Source organism: Clytia hemisphaerica, unplaced genomic scaffold (assembly GCF_902728285.1).
Source record: "Clytia hemisphaerica strain Z4C2 unplaced genomic scaffold, Clytia hemisphaerica genome assembly, whole genome shotgun sequence".
Lineage (NCBI taxonomy): Eukaryota > Metazoa > Cnidaria > Hydrozoa > Leptothecata > Clytiidae > Clytia > Clytia hemisphaerica.
In genome coordinates, this window is record NW_027104039.1 from 324,610 (window position 1) to 344,695 (window position 20,086).

General features: G+C 34.7%; 1 protein-coding gene across 1 annotated transcript; it reads left to right on the top strand.

Moving 5' to 3' along the window:
* Window positions 1-1,288: 1,288 nt before the first annotated feature.
* LOC136811775 (erythroid differentiation-related factor 1-like) lies at window positions 1,289-20,073 on the top strand. Its single transcript, XM_067068403.1, has 11 exons — window positions 1,289-1,481; window positions 12,193-12,276; window positions 12,443-12,532; window positions 14,044-14,144; window positions 14,318-15,052; window positions 15,481-16,858; window positions 17,218-17,402; window positions 17,823-17,961; window positions 18,310-18,468; window positions 18,797-18,952; window positions 19,170-20,073. The coding sequence occupies exons 2-11, from the start codon at window positions 12,241-12,243 to the stop codon at window positions 19,689-19,691; spliced, it is 3,501 nt and encodes a 1,166-aa protein (XP_066924504.1). The 5' UTR covers window positions 1,289-1,481; window positions 12,193-12,240; the 3' UTR covers window positions 19,692-20,073.
* The last annotated feature ends 13 nt before the right edge of the window (window positions 20,074-20,086 follow it).

Below are 20,086 nucleotides of genomic sequence, written 5' to 3' on the forward strand. Positions count from 1 at the left end.
CGCGACAGTACCCTGACTATACAAGGAGCAAAACTTTTCAATGCAATGCCAAAGAGCATTAGAAACTTGAAAAATTTAACTGTTGACAAATTCAAAAATGCACTTGACAAACACTTGCAAAAAATTCCCGATGAACCCCAAATCCGTGGTTATACAGGGTGCAGGAGAGTTGACTCAAACTCAATTTTAGACATGAAATCTCTCTGCTGATCCATTTCTTCCTTCAGGAATTATGGATTGAATGAAGATTGTGGTGTGGATCAAAAGATTCTTGCCAGAGCGGTACGCTCAAACACATCCAAAAGTATCCAAAAGTAAGTATTATTCAACAGGACGTCCTCTTTGAAAAAAGGTCTATTGGATTACCCCGTTAGAGCTTTTTAGATAGCGTGGGCGGCCGAGCGCTTAAGTACCGTACGAAAGTGAATAAAATCTAGTACTATTGAATCAGTTGAACATAATCTAATACAATTGAACGCAATCGAATACAATCGAACGTAATTTTTAAACGTTCGATTCGTTCGATTGACATCGTCTGGTCATGATATATCTTGAAAATAAAGTAATTAAAAATACCTAAAAAATTGAAAACGGCAAAAACTAAAAGGGGTCTAGTTAGACAAACAATACAGTCATGATTTCTCTGAGGCTCCTTTGGGATCAATGATAAGCTGTGGATCCCAATTAGATCAAAGTTTTATTTAAAAAGGAAAGGACACAAAATAAGGAAGTTATATTATACCTTCAACGACACCACATCGAAAGGGTTTTTCTTCAATTACAACCATTTTAGACTTTTTACTTTTCACTTGAGGCGCGAGTAAACGCGATATCAAGCGTTTTAGTTTTAAAGGCACTGTGAAAGAAATTATCACAAAAAATTTGACTGAGTCGTTCCTTCTCAAACAACACCCTTCGTCTTCTCTGGAGAAAAATATTTTCTTCGACTTTACAAAACAAAAATAGCAGTTGTTAAAAAGCGGGTGTTGATATACCAGATTAAAAAATCATAAAGCTAAAACTAGTTTATCTTTAATTAAATAAATACGATGCAATTTAGTGAAATCTTAATTTTTATAATTCAAGTACCCAAAAATAATATCTCAAGGTAATTATTTTCTGTAAAAATAATAGCTTTTCACAATCTAAAACCCCCTGAAAAAGAATCTTACAAAACCAGCTGACGCAGACAACAAATACCGGTTCAGCCAGTTTGACTGGTGAGTTTTGTGTACTTTGCAGAATGGAAAAGAAAAATTATTTCCGGTATCACATTTACGGATTTTACAACTGGAGAGTCATTAATACGGAAATGAGCTTTCTAGGATGTTCCAGAAAGTGCTTCCAAAAGGTCCGAAATAATATAAATCTTGTGGAAAACACTTTTATTTTATTTATAAACCAGAAAAAATAAAGATCAAAACTTACCTAAGTTTCGTTCTTTTTCTTGTGAACTTTAAACTATCAAAGTCAAAAGAAAGGTGAGTATTCAATTCTCATAAATTCTAAAAATTTTGGTTCTGTAGTTCCTTTAAAAATTAGGTTAACTGGCCAGTGGCCAGTTAACCTAATTTTTAAAGGAAGGCCAGAGGGGTAGGTAGGGTGCGCGATCGGCGGTGCTTTTTTGCACGGAAATGCAGTTATTATACAGTTAGTCACACTAGGAAATCTAGCTTTCAGAAAAAACAACATCAGTCATCTACAGGATACATTTCAACAACAACAAGGATGATTTTTTTTTTTTTTTTTTTTTTCTTTTGTTTACATGTAAATAATTATACATACCTGTTTCTTCATTAAGTCTTCTCTGTTTCCAGCACTTTGAAATCATAAAAATATTGATCCCAATTTTCTTTTCTTGGTGCAAATACACTTACTAAATAAAGGAACTGCTACCTAGTTTACACACAGTTTATCATATTTTAACCTACGATTTTCTTAGTTATAGTTTATATTTTTTTTTTTTTTTTTATTTTTTTTTTTTATGTTTTTTATTTTTATTTTATTTCATTTATTTTTTTTTTCCTTTCTTTCCCCTTACAATTATTACTCAATTTAATGGCATTTTATATGAAGAATATCTGATATAGTTAAATTTTTAACCTGTACATAGGCCGAAAACCCCAATGGGTTACTCGTGTAAATAGAGTTTCATATCAAAATATCAAGAATATATCATCATATCAATCATAGAGTTACCTGAATCAGAAGTCGCGAGACATATAATTAAAACTTAAAGTTGGAAACAAAATAAACGTGCAGCACCAAATCAACCAACAAAGTCATTCAATACAAACACGTTTTAGTCTCGCCATTTCACGGTACTCCATTGCAGAGGCCCGGTAAAAAATGGTAGGTAAAAGGCGCACTTTAGTACTGTGAAAGGTTAGAGGAAGTAAACATTGTGAATTTTGTCTTTCCTTTAAGAGAATGATTAGATATTGAACATGATATCAATGATAATTTTATAAGTCTCTCCCTGAAATTTCACGAAATCCAAGAGGAAAAGAAGTTATGATTAAAAGAGGCCCTTTACCTCCGTTTTTCTGCTATGTTTCCTTATGAGAACCAGATGTTTACCTACCGTTTTTATACGGAGGAGAGTGAATTTTCCGTGATCGCTAAAATCAAAACAATGGAAAATTGGATTGACGCGTGCGCAGTCGACACTCCTAAACGGTGTATTCCCGAGACAGCGCTTCAATTTTTAAGGCCTTGTTTATACGCTAAAGTAAAAACAATTACGCACATGTAAATGGGTCATTGTTTGAGGTCCGGCAAAATTTCCGGGAGATAGCGTATCCGGCAGTGCGCGGATCTAGGTGGGTTCCGCCTCCCCCGTAGATCTTTTTCTTGGTAAGTTGATCTTCAAATTAGTTTTCAAGGTTGGCTTGGCTCAAATTTTTTCATCTATGGCTCAAATTTTAGGCAATTTCTCAAAGTTTTTGAAAATGTTAATTTTATTAAAAAGCGCCGGGTTATTTTTTTATGAATCCCTTTAGAAGTTTTTTGCTTGAGAGTCAAGTAAACGATATAGCGCTTTCGCAGCATTAATCTTTGATACGCATTTTGGCGGGACGCTAGTGTGGCTAACTGTTATATAAACACTATGACAATTACTACTACCGTGGTGGTATATAAACCAAAATTTGGGAAAACAGTTACTCCACCAGTGGACTAACTGCAACATATGGGTGGTGCCTAAGCCCAAAATTGTCGATTTTGGTAGGATATAGTGTACTAAGTGAGCACATTTTTCAATTTTTCACTTAAAATTTTAGGTTTTTAAAAATTCCGGAAGTAAAGAATTCAAAAACTTTTTTTTCAAAAGTCAAAAAAAAATCACAAAATTTTTTCTTCAATCAAGGCATGAAAGATATTTTAACAAACTTGGAAAATAATTGAGATATTTAACTCTTGAACGGTCGTTAATAAGACGAACCCAGTAAAATGGTAACAAAAATGAGGAATTCAGTGAAAAAATTGCCAAATTTGGCATTTTTGGGGTGGTATACACCAATTTTGAGGGTAAAATCAGTTAGTACACTATGGAATAACTGCAAGGGTGGTGGTGTCTGTAGAAAATGTCCAAAATTGCAGTTACTCCACATAGTGTCAAGGAGTAACTGCAAGACCCCCCCCCCTGAACTGGCTGCTGTCTGGCCTGGCCTGGGAGCTACTATTATTTCAGGGGAGGGGGGACAGAGGCAGAGTACTAACCCATACAGTGTAGATCTAAAGCTCCAAAACAGCATCTAATAACATGAAAACCAGAATATGATTCTTCAATGGGAATCAAAACTATAAAGTGCACTTACAAACATCAATTTGTCAGATCTAACAAAATTAATAACCGCACTGTCATCATTGACAATAGAATAAATGATTTTCTGTCAAGAGCCTTGTAAACATTCCAACAACTTCCATCGAAATGATCTATCACAGCTCAGTCTACCATTTTTAGCGCGGTCCGAGGATTGAGCCGAGAACGCTCCGCGAACTCCTGCGCGGGTGAAAAAATTCAATCTGTCAATCATTTTCTCAAGCGAAGAGTACGCGAAGCGATTCTAGCTTTACTATAGTGCCGCGGGTATCAATGGATAGTATTCAATTATCATTATCCCTTTATTTTCATTCCTAGAACTTTTGCAAAAAAAAGGAAAAATAGAAAAGTTGTATTTTTTACTGCTCTATTCACATACTGAATTTGAAAGATCTTCTATGTGGCGTTTTTTTGCAAACTTCAAAAAACTGATTTTTGTCCTGCCTTTGCGGGACTTTGGCTTAAGTGCTTGAGTGCAGCATAGGGTACAAAGTCCAAACATGCGTTTCCCGTAATTTTTGTGTGAAGAGTTAGGTCTATACTGCCATAAGGTACTAAAATTTTGTTTAGTACCACCCACCAGCACCCACCCATATTTAGTACCGGGTACCGTGAGTATGGCGCGCGGAAGCGCCATTAAATACAATCTTTTTAAAACAATACCATCTTGTTTAAAACGATACTATCTTTAGTTTAAAACAATACTATCTTTTTAATCTTTTTTAAAATAATACTATCTTCGTTTAAAAACATACAGTACTATCTTTTTAAAACTAACAATACTATCTTTTTTTTAAAACATACTATCTTCATTTAAAAATATACTATCTTTCTAAAACAATACTATCTTCTTTTAAAACATACTATCTTCGTTTAAAAATATACTATCTTTCTAAAACAATACTATCTTTTCTAAAAACATACTATCTTCGTTTAAAAACATATACTATCTCATTTAAAAAGAAACTATCATATTTGAACCGATACCTACATCCAAAATCGAAATCGAAATCGAAACTTAATTCTTCTTTCTTCAATAAGGCCGAGTTACGGTTGTCAAGTTATAGATCAACTAATTTGACTGATTATAGAAAATTCGAGTTATAAATCTTTCTTGTCTTGCTTATCCAATTTCCAACTGTGTGCATGCGCACTACGATAACATGTGGCCAATCATACCACGTTCTCTCAGCGTGCTTTCTGCACCCGGGGGGGGGGTATTTAGGCAAATGGAGGGTACGGCGGTATGTGCCGCCCTTAAGGGTAGCTTTTTTTTATTTCCAACGTCCCGCTAAGGGTGGGAAAAATCAGAAAATCAAATTTCAGTCCCACTAAGGGTCAGAAAAATAGGAAAATTTCAACTTTCTACCCCCTGAAAGATCGAAATTTGGTCAAACTTGGTCAAACTTGTCCCGCTAAGGGTCGTTAAATCCAATCCTTTTTAAACCAGCAACTTGGGCGGCAATCACAAATATCTTCATTTCGCGTCCACGTTGGGTCTAAAAAGTGAGTCGGTCGGTCGGTCGTAAAAAATTTCGGGTTTCAATTAATCTGGCACCCGATGTAGAAATTTTCTTACGACACGCTAAAGCTCTGAAGGTCGGGAAAATTTTCAACATCTGGAAAGTTTACATTACGGAATTTCGCCTGACCGCGTAATTTTTTAGAAAAATGGGCCCGAGTGCAATTTGGACAGGGAAGGGTGTCATGGCCGACAAAATTTGGGTCAGAAAAACTTCAAAAGGTTTCAGGAATAATTCAAATAAAAAAAACTTTTGGGGAAGGAATCATGCAAATATATCATTCTTTTCACAAGGAGGGCATGTAGAAATACTCAAATAAGTATTTTTCCTTCTGTAAACTGATCACAGAAGCAAAAACAAAATAGAAATAAAACATTTACACAAAAAAGCCTGAAAGTGAAAGAAGAAAAAAGTCATAATCATCATCTATAATAACACTAAAAGAAATACTAAAGCTATAGAAAATCAATACTCTAACCCTCAATGAACACTTATGTGAAGTTTGATAAAGATTTTATCCAAAAAACTTCAGTTCTGGAACACTGAAGTCGGTTGTCGGTTGTCGGCCGGTGGACAACAGTTATATTTGGAGGACGGTCGAAGATAGATAACGACATGAAAGTTACTGATAAAAGCCTAAGCCCATAAGGAACATACCTGCTTTAGTTCATTTGGTCTTTGAATGGTATAAAATTTGAGAAAGTGCAGAAAAATCAGCCATCAAAACAAACAAAACAAAATTATGATCAACTTTCTCAACTTTTCTGTGGTAGAAACAATTTTTGGGTTGGTGCACACAGAACGAACACACGGGGTAAAACTAATATTCAGGGAGTGATAAGTAAGAGTTAAACTACAAAAAAATCCATCAAAAAAACCAAAAACAACCAGACAGCACAATTACATCAGCCATGTTGTTTGTAAGGTTTGCCGACATACTCATGATGTGGTAACTAACAACGATGATTTGACAGTCTTTTTGAGGCGCCAGATCTCAAAAAATCAATTTTTAAGCGTTCAGCACGGCCCCCAAAATGAGGGCTAGACTTATGTCGGCACATCAAAGGACGACTACTATCCCTCTCCGATGGGATATTGGTCCGCTCCTTTAGAGCTTTAGCATGGGCGGCCGCCAATACGCCATCGGAATATCAGATACGGTTTCCATTTTTCCATCCATTTTTGGAGTGTATTCTTGGAGGAAACTGCCAACCAGCCAGCAGCCAAAACAACCGCGTGTAATGGGTGGTTTAAAATTATGACCTTTGAACACTAAATCGGCAATAATAAAATTTTTGAACGAAGGAAAGGTCATTGACAATAAAAGTCTGACAAATTTACCGACTCACCGACTCAATTCTACTCAATTTTCGAGAGTCGGTCAGGCGACGCGAAACAAAGATATTTGTGATTGCCGCCTTGTTCCTCATTAATGAAAAATTTCGCGGAATTTAATTTCGCGAATGAGCCGATTTCAAAAGTTTCACGGAATTTATTTTCGCGATTGAGAAGAAGTTATCAACTTAGATTAACTTTTAAGCATCACGGAGTTGTTTATATTTGTTTATATTTGATAAAAAATACACGTTATAATGCTTAAAAATTAATTGTGTCCATATTTTTTGGTAACACCTGGTCAAAAACAACAAAATAAAAGAAGAAGAAAAAAAAATCGAATTTCGCGGAATTTAATTTCGCGATTTAACAATTTTGGTGTGTTTCGCGGAATTTAATTTCGCGAATTACGCCCCAATTCGCGAAATTAAATTCCGCGAAAATTTCTTCCGCGAAAATTTCTTCTCGCGAAAGGTTCTTCCCTTAAGAGATATATCTTCAATGAATGGAAAAGGGAAAAAACAGGCCCCACCATGGTTGGGGCCGACTAGAAAATTTTTTTTTAAATCGACTGCCAAGGTACAAATTTGACACTTGCTAGAGTGAAAAGAAACTTAAAGAAACAATGTGTAATGCGAGCAAAGCGAGTGAAAAAATTAATGTTTTATGATTTCAATATTGTTGTCCGCATATTGGTTTTGAGGTGCAGTTAGCATTTCATTTTATAATGCTTTAATATTGTACACAAAAAACTTGTAAATTAGCTAGATTGCAAAGAAGTTACCAATTAACTGTATTGCGAGCGAAGCGAGCGCAAAAAACTGCAAGTATCTTAAAATTATCTCAGTAAAATTGATCCTGGGCGCAATTTAAGGCGTATAAAATATGATTTTTAAGATTGGGGCGTTTAAAAAAATCTCTTTTGCTGCCCCTTGCTCTTTGGCGCCCCTTCAAAGCCACAACGCCACTGCTCCTTAACGCCATTTTTATTTGAAATGCTGCTATTGCGTTCAATGTGTGTGTCACTCGACCCCCAAGGTACCCACTCTCCACTGTAGCCCCTATGATTTGGGTAAAAGAGACAAAACATTACTCGACATTTAAAAAAAATATATTTTCACTCTTAAACTGTTAACTCGGCTTTTCAAACCGTAAGTTTCTTTTTAGATGAAATAGTATGTTTTTTAAACGAAGATAGTATGTTTTTTAAAAAACAAAGTATTTTTTAAAAGCAAAGAAGTATTGTTTTTAAAACAGAAGTTGTTTAAAAAGATAGTATGTTTTTAAATGAAGATAGTATTGCTTTAAAAAGATAGTATGTTTTTAAACAAAGATAGTATTGTTTTAAAAAGATAGTATGTTTTTAAATGTAGATAGTATTGTTTTAAAAAAGATAGTATGTTTTTAAACAAAAATATTTTAAACAAGATAGTATTTATTGGAGCTTCCGCGCGCCATACGTGAGTGGTCCTAAATCTGACAGCCCTGCCTAAATCCGACCCCCCAAATAACTGCTATGAAAAAAAATTACATGTTTACAAACATTTCCTCTCCAAGTTGAACAATAAACTATTGCAAAAACTCTCGAAACAAAACATCTAACAAGATGACTATAATGTCAAGATGTTGTCAATTAATGTGATCAAAAAAGTGTGAGTTGTAAAAATAATTACCTCTATTATTCTATTATTCTGAATCTGTTGCTCGTGTTTAAAACGTTAACAATTTTGTAATAAAAAAATTATGTTTTGTATAAGAAGCAATTATTGTTATTTGGTTCAATTGGTTCAGTGTATCAAATCTTACAAGCTTAGTTGACACTTTGGTATCTTCATTGCATCACAGTGAAAGATTTGTTTTTATTTTAGTTTGTATCTTTGAAAAACCCCATCGGATTTAGGCAGGGCTGTCGGATTTAGAACCACTTACGGTACTACTTCATTTTTGCTGTAAAAAATAGGGACACCACAGGACCCTGCCGACGCACCGGACTTAACAAACACCGGACACCGAAAGTCCGGTGTAAAATGAGAATTTTTTTTACCACCGGACAATTTCTACACCGGACTTAAGGAAGTCGGATGTGCGGTGTCAAAGAAGGATATTTTTCCCACAGGACGTGACCAGTCCAGTGCGTCCGGTGTTTCTTAATTTTTTGTTTCATAAATGTCCGGCGTCCAAAATTCCCTGTATGCAACACCGGACTGACACCGGACTTATTGCGTCCGGTGTAGCAAAAGGATACTTTTTGCCACCAGACAAATACACCGGACAGTCTGGTGCGTCGACAGGGTCCTGACACCACCCCTCCTACTCCAGACCCGATCAATCAAACTTGTTGAACCAATCAAGCTAATCGAACTCCATCGAACAATTAAAGTTCGATTAAAAAAATTAATCGAAGCTATAATCAAACACTCCCAATTTTTGAAGCAATAGCAGTTCGATTAGTTTGGCTGGTCAGTAAAAACTTCGATTAGTTCGATGATATTAGATCCTCATATCTCCCCTCGCTTGCTAAAACTTTATCCTGCCATGCGATTGCCATTTCGACAGTTCCCGGACTTAACAGCTTAACGTTTATTGTACCCGGATATTTGTCTATCCGGAATAAAATCCGTAGCCCCTATCTGTTGCGATTTCGCGCGCGGCTGATTGGCGGAATACTTAGCCCCAACAAACCGCCTCTGGCGCTAAAAGGATACAGGTTAAGTGTGTAATCCGTTATCGGAAGTAATTTCCCAATTTACATTCCAAATTTGGCTTTGAAAAGAAGGTAATATACGGTGGCGGAGCAGCACAAACTTGTCGAACAAAATTGGTTTATCGAGCTGATCGAACCGAAAACCATTGATCGAACTTAATCGAACGCTCACAAATTTACAGATTAGACCAAGAGAGGAGGGGTACTATTGTTAGTTTTTTAGACTGAAAATTGACAGATAATTCAAGCAAACTATCAATGATGGAGTCATAAGCTTTTGTCCTTTGATTTTCATCACACACTTCTTGACCATTTTGGAAGTTTTGTCTTCAAAAAAATCAAAATATTTCTCAAAAGAGTAAAAACAATTTGTCGATTAAAAAAATTTCAGATAAAAAAAATCCAGATAAAAAAAATCAATATTTGAAAAAAGTCAAAATATTACAACAAACTACTTTTTTATTGAAAAACAGCAAAATTCTGTGAAAAAGTACCCAAATAGTATCCTGTACTTGCTTGAAGAGTGAAAAATACACATCCCCACCCCAAAGTAGTACCAGGTACTAACTTTTTTGAAATGCAAAAATAGACACCACCACCATGCTAGAGATAATCAGAAAATCAGGAAAAAAATTACGGTATATAATACGGACCCTCCTGGGCCAGCGCTCCGGAAACGTCCGGAGCAAAAGGTATGGAAGCCCAAATGCACAAAAATATCGCAAACCTAGGTTTTCGCCCCATAAACCCGGGTTTATGTAGCGCAAACCTAGGTATTAAAAGCATAAACCCAGGTTTACAGCCCAGCTGTTCCAATAAGCCAAAAATCGAACTTCTCAAATCAAATCAACACAAAAATTGACGAAAATGTACCTTACTCATTGAAGATGATTTTAAAATTCTGTAAAAAGCCTCATGAAGCCAAAAGATAGTTCATTCCGTATCATTTTAATTTGTTTTGATGCGATCACGCAATCTCAAGTTATAAGATTTCAAAGGTCTGCGAAATCGTAACATCCGGTCAATTTTGAAACCTTGGCGCAAACTGGCTTTTCAACTTAAGACCCTGAAATTTTCACCAGTTCCTCACAATATAAAAAACAAAAAAATTAAAAAGGGCGCGCTATCATTGAAAGTTATTGTGACATGTTATGACAGAAAGTATGATTGATAAACTTGGTGGAGTTATCAAAAAAAATTTGTTGTCAAAGAGATTTAACAGTAACTGAAAATACAGGCCAGATATCAACAACAAAGTTACGACTAATCGTCCCAAGTTAGAGCAGTTGACGATATCACAGCCCAAACCATGCTATTCATTTCGCCAGCAGTATATACAGTAAAGGAAAATTTTATTTTGTAACATAATTCAAATCTCACGCTGAAATTTTAAAGGAGTCGGAAGTAGAAAATGTAACATGTGTACAATGGCTCTGAAAGCAATTTATTCTTTTTTTCAAGATTTTTCCTATCCTTTTAATGAAAACAAGAAGTGAAATTAAAAAAATATATTTTTTCCTTTTTCCAAAAAGGTGAGATTTGTTCTTCTTTTCACCAAAAGGGGAATTTTTTTTTCACTTCGCCTTTTGATGAAATGGAAATGAGAAATAAGTTTTAAACATGCACGTGTGGTGAACAGTGAGGTTACCAACTAGCCATTGAGTCTAGACATTTCCAGTTCACAAATTTTATAAGAACACTGAAAGTGTAGTATAGTACCCAGCAGCATGCCCCCATACCCATTTTTGTCTGAGTGCCCTGACCTGGGCACGGAAATATTCTGATGGATAGGGCACATTTTTTCACCAACACAGGAAAAACTTAGGCAGCCTCAATTCAACTGCCATGCAAGTTCTCTCTCAAGACCTGGCTCGCAATTTTCATTCTCAAGCTTATTGTATTCGTAGGAAATTTAATATTCGCTTTTCCTTTTCCCCTTTTTGTTGGAACAGAAAGGGAGAAAAATTTCTCCTTTTGCTAAAATAGGTGAACAAATTTGAGGCCCAGAATCTTCAAGTTAGAAAACTTTTGAGCTCGCAATTTTGAGTTAGCAATTTTCGAGTTTGCTAAATTATGACGTCACTCGACTCTAACTCGATTTTTTATTTTCAAAAAATCTTTTTTGTGTTAAAATTAACTCGCTTCTGGCTTTGTCCCCTGTGTTTTTGTTTACATCGTACACAGATTATTCACTTGTGAATTACAAAAGATCAAAGGAAACTTGCGGCAGTATTTCCCAGAGCAGGGGCCAGAGCGATTGTATCACGTCCGTCAGTGTAAACTAAAATTAAAAAAGTGTTGCAAACGTAGCGCTCGACGCGTTCTTACCCGATTTAGAGTAAGCAGATTCTTATAATAGTTAACTTTAAACTTTAAATTTTACAAAAAAATCGAGTTAGCTAACTCGAAAAAAAGGTTTTGCAAAAAAAAATTCAAGCTAGCTAACTTGAAAAACTTTTAGCGAAAAAAAAATTTGAGTTAATTCCAAAACTCCAAAAAGATTTTTTGAAAATAAAAAATCGAGTTAGAGTCGAGTGACGAGTGACGTCATAATTTGCAATTTTATGACGTCATAATTTAGCTAACCCGAGAATAACTAACTCAAAGTTTTCTAACTCAAAGATTCTGGGCCTCAACAAATTTCACCTTTTGGTGAAAAGGAGAAAAAATTTCATCTTTTGAAATTTCACTTTCCCTTTTTAAAGACAAAAGTACCCATTGTTTTATTCAAAAGGAGAAGTGAAATTTAAAAAGGAGAGGAGATTCACCCTCAGAGCCATCGTACATGTGCTTTAATCTTTTCACAGAAAAGCAGAAATTATTTGGTAATAAAAGTATGGTGAAAGCTTACAAAGATGTCTTCTAAAGATCAAGAAGAGAACAAAATAAAGGTATTTTATAACAACTTTTGATTAGATGAAAAATGAATTGTTGAAATAACACACAAAAGTCTGTAAAATCTGTTGAGTTGTTTATTATGAGGTTTCCCCAAACTCAAGGTTTCTTGCTCATCTAAAGGTCAAAGCTTTCAAATTATCATTACTCTGTTTTTAATAGGATGAAGCAACTAACATTTCTTCTAAGACAGTGGTTAAATATGTGGAACCTAAATTAAACATTTCAAACAATTATGTACAACTTGCTGAGGTAAGAACCAGTAAGAACCTTGACTCTAATTTATTATCACTCAATGAAACTACAAGTAACAATCGAATTATACTTTCTAGATTTACAAAAGTTAAATAATCTAATTGGAGGTTTATGCACAATTGACCGCCTACTATGGGTGCTATCTGATGATAATTTAAGAGTCATTTTTTCTGAGAGTCTTCAGGGGGTGATACTTCACCCTCTTGGATTTTGCTGAAATTTGGACCAAATGTTCTATCGCACAAGAAAATAAGACCCTGAAAATTTCACTTTGATATCTCGAGTAGTTTTGAAGATACAGCGTCTCAAAGATAGGCTACTAAGTAAAAATTGACCCATAAAAATCATGAACTCTGGTGGGGGAGCAGATTTTGAAAGCCAATGAATTTTCATTCAGGTACCTTAGAAAGCTGATTTACAGTTGATTTCAAGAACTTTTTGTAGGGAATCAGAAAAAATCAAATTGAGTGTCCAAAATTTCCCCCGAAAATCTCTAGCACCTCCTGTAGAGGGCTTCAAACTTTCCGTAATCTGGGTTTGGAAGCACTTTTAGCTGTCTGCTGATGGTCCTTGTGACTTTTTTGAAGCAAACTTTTGACCTGGAGTGGTTTTTACTGATAGGTTTTTCGGCCACAAAAATAACAGGATTTCTATTTTTGTGTAACCGTCAAAAATGGCCAAAAAAATTGCTATTTTTGGCAGATCTGGAGCAAAATTCAAGATGGCGTATCTTTTTGAACCCACAACAAAATTTTTTGAAACTTTCAGTAAGGTTTCCTTAGTAGATCTAGTTTATAACCTCAAAAAAATCTCAGTGGGGGTTTGAAGTCTCTTAAAGATATGATCGATTGAAAATTTGCTTAACTTCGTTGTTTTTTCCCTCTTAAAATGCTAAATCAAGTCCACTTGGGGGCTCTAAAGGTTAGTTCTTGTCAAAATATTGTTTCTCTAGCCAACTAATCATCGGCATTAAGGGAACAACTGCAAAAGATTTCAGGTCATTTCCCTCAACAGATTACATTTTATGGCAGTTTCTTTATTTTTAAGTACAGAATATGTAAAAAAATGAGACTGGCATCTGGTCTTTTCTACCATTCTAGGGCCTATAATTTGTTGTGGATTCAAAAAGATACGCCATCTTGAATTTTGCTCCAGATCTGCCAAAATAGCAAGCAATTTTTTCTACTTGAGATATCACGGTGAAATTTTCAGGGTCTTATTTTCTTGTGTGATAGATCATTTGGTACAAATTTCATCAAAATCTAAGAGGGTATCACATTTTCTTTATTCTAAATTTTTTTTTTAAAAATGGCCCTTTAACTCTTAATGTCTAAGTGATATGCCTAAAATACAGGGTTTGGTCCAGTCTAACCAATATATTGTACGATTAAGTGGTGCATGGTGGCTTCTCATAATTTTTAATTATGTCAAAATTAATTGGTGATTTATAAAGACATAATAGATATCAACAATGTAGCACTGAAAATATTTTTAATTCTTGTGTATAGAAAACCAATTTGAATTTGCCGCCATCAAACTGGTTGAAGGAATTTCTTCCAGGTAGCTTTACACCACAACTTCAAAGAAGTAATCCAATAAATCATGCAAGGTAGGGTACATCTTAATCATTAGTTTTTATCAGATGCTACCTAAAGTAATATTGGTGCTATAGTCTTTACAACATATTAAAATGATCAATTACATGTCTCTTACAATTTATTTGATTGAATTAAATTATAACATTGATTTACACAACACATCAATTTTTTCATTATTATTTAGTTTGTTTATGGCTGGTAAATATCCGGAAATGTTTACAGAGGTGGATGTCGTCTCATCATCAAAACACATCAAAAAATTACTGAAGACACCATTTAACAGTAACACCTCATATAGTATGAGTGTTCATCGCATCGGTAACTCACTCTTTCTCAATGATTTGGACATCCCAGCGCTGCTTAAATCTAATCAATTCAAAGACGAGAAGTTGGGTTGGCTGTTAGATTTATATTGCAGTGTCAATAATTTTTCTAATGACCGAGAAATCTATCTCAAGAAAAAGAATAAAGAGCTTAGCCAACAACAAATGATCGAATCTAAGTTTATGTATTACAGTATTGAAAATGAGCCATCTGATGAGAAACCAAGTGAATCGACCAAAGGATTTAGAAGAAGTAATAGCATTTGTGGACCTGAACTAGATGATCAAGCTCCTCCCAAAGCTTCTGTTGATGCTTCAGCTAGTCCTCTTAGTCCAAGAAAGTACAAAAGAAGTGACAGTCTCTGTGGTCCATCAGATACACCAAATCAGTCAAATCAACCTTCTTTATCTACTACTCATTTGGCATCAACTGCCCAAGAGAACAATATTCCAGCACCTTTTTCCAATGACTTTCCAGCGGGTTCGTTTTTTATGCGTGATGTTGTTTGGACGTTTGAGGACATCACAATGTTGGTTGGCTCTGATCTCCCTATATTTGGTGAAGGTCGATATCCTGCTGTTAGCTTGCGTCTTAGGTAATACATGATAAACTATGTTACTTAGATATCCCTTTCCCAGCGTCAATTCATGATATGCACCATTGCAATGCAATGTCTTCCACGGACGCAACAGCTGATTGGTTGAAAGTGTCGCATTGACTGATTTTACGTCACTTACAAACTATCAGCTAATTGGGTCCATGATGTAATGTCAGAAGACATTGCAATGGTGTATATCATGAATATCTTATTCTGTTAATACAAATATTTTTCTATCTAGTTAACAAGGTTTCATATTTTGTAACATTTTTGCCATCGCAGTGGATAAAACACCTTAAATGAACTGACAAATATTTGATATCTAGACAAGGGTAAATAAAAATTCAATACCAAAATTGTACTACTTTGTGTCTCTTTAAAGACAAGAGTAAAATTTGATATTGAAATCTGAAATTCACTTTCAGGGATGCTTCGAAACCGATCAATGTTTTAACTGGCATGGATTATTGGCTTGATAACTTGATGTGTAACGTACCAGAGCTTATGATGTGTTATCATTTGAATGGCATTGTACAAAAGTATGAGAAAATCAAAACAGCTGAATTACCATTCTTAGAAGGTAGTCAATTCTCACCAAAGATAATCAAAGATGTAGCTCAGAATATTCTGTCGTTTTTAAAATCCAACTGCACTAAAGAGGGACATACTTACTGGTTGTTCAAAAGCAGCAAAGAGGATGTGGTCAAGCTATATGATTTAACCTCCATTGCCCAAGAGAATGAAAGTCCAGACCCCTTTGGATCCTCAGTCGGGTTTTTACTTTACCAAATAGCTTTCAACATGTACACTACTCTTGAAAGAACAGATCATAATATCTTGAAAATGGTAGCCCTCTTGGAGAATTGTATCAAAATATTTCAGAAAGAGAGATGTAATGAGCTCTTAGCTATGGCTAATTTCCTTCTTAGTGATTTATATGCTCAAAGCTTAACAACATCGACCTCCACTATCGATACAAGCAATTCAACAGAACATGATTGCAGTAGTACTGATAGCTCTTATGCCACTGATGACGAGTCCGTCGATTCTAATGACTCATTACCTTTACAGTCTAGTATTGATGTTAAAACACTTTTTGAAGATATTTCCATGAAAAGATCTTACGAGAAATATGAATACATGAATAAAAACTTAGACGAAGAGGAGAAATGTAAAAATTCAATTCAAGCAGTCACCAAAGTGTTGCTGCTTTTGTTTGATTTGAAGGACACCAGTGATCCAGTTAACCCTCGCCAAGTCATACCTTTCACTGGCAGACAAATAAACGAGTCATTACTTTCTTTACCAGAAATGGATAGCTCAAACCGAGCTGTTGTAAAGCCTTTCAACAAGGATCTCATGAAAGCGAGGTTACTTTCAATCATAGCCAAATGCTACTTAACTCTCGTTCGAATCAGTTTGAGTAAAGAGAAGTTTGGAAGAACGTTACGTTTCCTGAACATTACTTTCAAATCACTTTTGAACCTCAAGGAGAAATATCTTAATGCGCAAGCGCTAATGTATTATGGTGACGTCATAACGATGCTTGCCAGCTCAAGGAATCTAAATGTGGATCTTGAAAAAGAGGAATATTTGAATTTCACTAAAGAAGATAAAAATCTGCTCGAGTTTCTTGACAGTACAAACACAAAGGAAAATGAGTTTTTCTGTAATATTGATATAAGTAACTTGGCAGAAACTTTTGACAGTGGTTTTGAGGAATTGCTTTTATTGGCAACTGATGTTTACCAAGAGAGCTATAATAATTTTGAAGAGAAGGCTGTTGACTCGCAGAATGCTCAAGTAAGTTACACAATGATAAATGTCTTTCTTGTTATAGGAAACACGTTTTTGATTTGAAAACGAAGCTGAGTTTTGACCAGCACCCAAGAAGAAATTACAAAGCCTCAGATTTCAGAATTTTTTTAAGAGAAGTAAATTTTCAAGCTGCTTTAAATCTTTGAGTGAATAAGTCTAGCATATCTAAAGAACTTTTTATGAAAACGTTTTTAAATCTGAAGACCTTAGCCAGAATTTAAAACTTTATCTTTTGAAAAATGAGTTTCCTAAAGAAGTTGTTTCGAAACAGAAGCAAAATTCAAAGGTATGGCCTGTGGAAGATCAATCACACATTGCCTAACTAATGTTTTTTTTTATTCTAGGCGATGATTGATATCACTAGACGCCACGCAAACATATGTAATGAGCTTGGTGTGCTTTACATGAACAGAGCTGCGACGAATGCCACTCGCTATGGTGTGCCTTCGGATAGTGAGATCAAACTGTGGAAGATTAGCTACAGTCATTTCGAGAAAGGGATCAAAGCTTTTGATTTGATCAATGATAGGTAATTATAAATGTTTACGTTGTTTTGTCAAATTTTAGTTTAGTAGCCAAACCTATTGATATGTAAAAAGGGTGTGTCTCTATTGGACTTGAAATGGAACCAACCAACTTTAAAAGCCTTGTAACTTGTTCTGTATTTGTATTATTTAATAAAACTATATAAGAACATAAGGCTTCGATGACCAAAATATTAAGAACAAGTTTAGAGTATTTTAAGGCTTCGCGGACTCTAAACATCCAATTTATTAAGAAATTGCACAAACATACAGAAATAGGTGAAATAGAACATTTTTAGGCTTAAAACTAAAAATAGTTTAGAACAAGGCTTCAAAATTTTTTATAATGCAGGCCGAGAATTTTTGTGTAGAAAATAATAATAGAAAAGTTGATTAAGTTGCATTTCAAATGGAATTTCTTCCAGGGCTAATGTGGCTTTGCTCTACTCAAACACTGGTAAATTGATGAGGTTATGTGCACAAGTATATGGGAACAGTACAAAGTCGAGTGTAGATGGAGAGAGAGGTCAATTCACGCAACAAGAGGAAACTTACTTCAATAAGGTTTGTCTCTTAGAGAAAACAATCCATTTTCCACAAGAAATGTGTTATTTTGATAAAGATTTCTAAAAAATATTTCATTATCATATTTGTGACAAATTTCAACCTCGATAAACATTCCATCGATTTGTGTTTCTGATAACTTCAAACTTTTTCAAAGGAAATCCCTACATCTGGTCGAAATTCGCATAAGGTAGCCTACCCGCAATTTTTCTATAAGAATGTCTGATTTGTAACTTTCTGCTCTGGTAAAGATTGATGATATTAATCTAAAACCCTATGTATGGAGAATCCAATTTACTTAATTTTTCCAATTGATTTTTGAATAAACCTTTCTTTAATTTCATAAAGGCGTTCGAGTTTTACAACAAAGGATTGACATCGCTTTCATCAGGGGAAGTGAGTCCACAGATCAAGAATAGTCTGTTGATGGAACTAGCCGGTGCTCATTTGTCCATAGCCACACTGATGCAAGATAATGCTCCTCTTCAGTCAATGGCTGAAGAAAAGGTTTGCAACCGTCAAATGATAATAATTTTTTATATGAATAGAATTCTTTATTTGTTTCCATATCTCTTTCCGTATTTTCGCGGAACAAATTTTCGGTTTTTTGACAAATCCGTGAAATTTAATTCCGCGAAACAAGAAAATTCTCATGATTTAAAAAACCACTTATGGAATTGGTGTTTTTGGGGCAAAATAATATTTTAAACAACAATTCCTTTCAACCGTGAAATTAAATTCTGCGAAACTTCTTCCCTTAAGGTATACCTCCTTCCGGGGAAACCAATTCTCACTGATGAAGTAAAGCATTACTATTTTAAATGTTATTTTACAGGTAGTCAAGCAGATATCAAGTTCGTTGATGAAATCTTTGCATTACATGGAAAGTATACCGAGTTCTGATACCAAAGATGAAAACCACATTCAAAAACAGATCGGAACCATTCACCAAAAATTGGGCTCACTTTATCACCATGTCTTGAGAAACCAGGTTTATTTTCAGTCTCATATTATTGCTTTTTAAAACAAGGAAAGTCTGAAAGAAAAGACCCTCTAAATTTGCGAACTTTTGCGATAGTACAAGTCTTTTAAAAAACTTAAAGTGTTTGGAGTTTTAATTTTTAGAAAGTAGATATATATATACTAACTGAATTAGTTCAATACTTATGAGCTTTTAAATTTGTGTATCATATATTTCTCTTTTTTAGATATCTGACAGTGGTAAAAAGAACTACAGATCATTGGCAGAACTTCATTACTTCAGAGCTTACAATCACTGCAATCCGAAACTGAACCCCGTCAATTTCATACAAATTATTATGGAGCATTTAGCCTTGTATGATTATCTATTAGCTCAGAACCAATCTCCGAGATCATTAAAATCAAAACACAGACTACTCTTCGAAGATGAGATCCCAATACGAGATGCACTTTCAGAGCTATGTAGTCGTGTCGAACGCGAAAAATTGGGAGCTGGCGAAAAAGAGGAGGTGACTAGACTATTATCTTGGTTATTCGGGCAGTTAAGTCGGACACTTAAGGAGACTATCAAGTACATGAACGGTAAAATGGGAAAAAGTTTTAATTACTTAGATATCGGTAATATGAAGAAAATGTTCGAAGCAGTTATACGTGGTAATTTACCGAACGATTTAAAAAACAGAACAAACGGGATGAAGAATTTATTGGTTTTGTTGAATCAGTTGTATAAGAAAGATGTCAAAAGCTGATAGTATGTTTGAGAAGAAAGAAAAGTCAATTGTTTTTGTTTCGTTTTTTATTGTTTCTTTTGTATTTACACGTTTTTTTTATAAGAACAAACTTTATAAGTACATAGGGCTTTGCGGACCCTAAAACAGCTATTTTCTTAGGAAAATGGATATTCACAAAATGGTGAAAATAAAAACACGTTAAGAACATTTTTAGGCTTAAAAGTTAAGAACATCCGAAAGCTTACAAATTTTTGGATGTTCTTATAAATAAAAAAACGTGTATTTGTCGGTTTATTACGCTTGTATTGATTTTATGTTAATCAGTAGGTTTTTTTCTCAAGGCCACTATTTTGGTAATCGTGTTTTTTATCGAAAACAATCAAGCATTTGTTTCCTCTTAGATTTTTTAAGGC

What these genes read in the sequence shown, in the direction of transcription:
- LOC136811775 (XM_067068403.1), top strand. Translation starts at nt 12,241, where the DNA reads ATGTCTTCTAAAGATCAAGAAGAGAACAAAATAAAG. An exon ending in AGGAAACTTACTTCAATAAG is followed by an intron (nt 17,962 to 18,309) that starts GTTTGTCTCTTA and finishes AATTTCATAAAG; the next exon opens with GCGTTCGAGTTTTACAACAA. An exon ending in AGTCAATGGCTGAAGAAAAG is followed by an intron (nt 18,469 to 18,796) that starts GTTTGCAACCGT and finishes GTTATTTTACAG; the next exon opens with GTAGTCAAGCAGATATCAAG.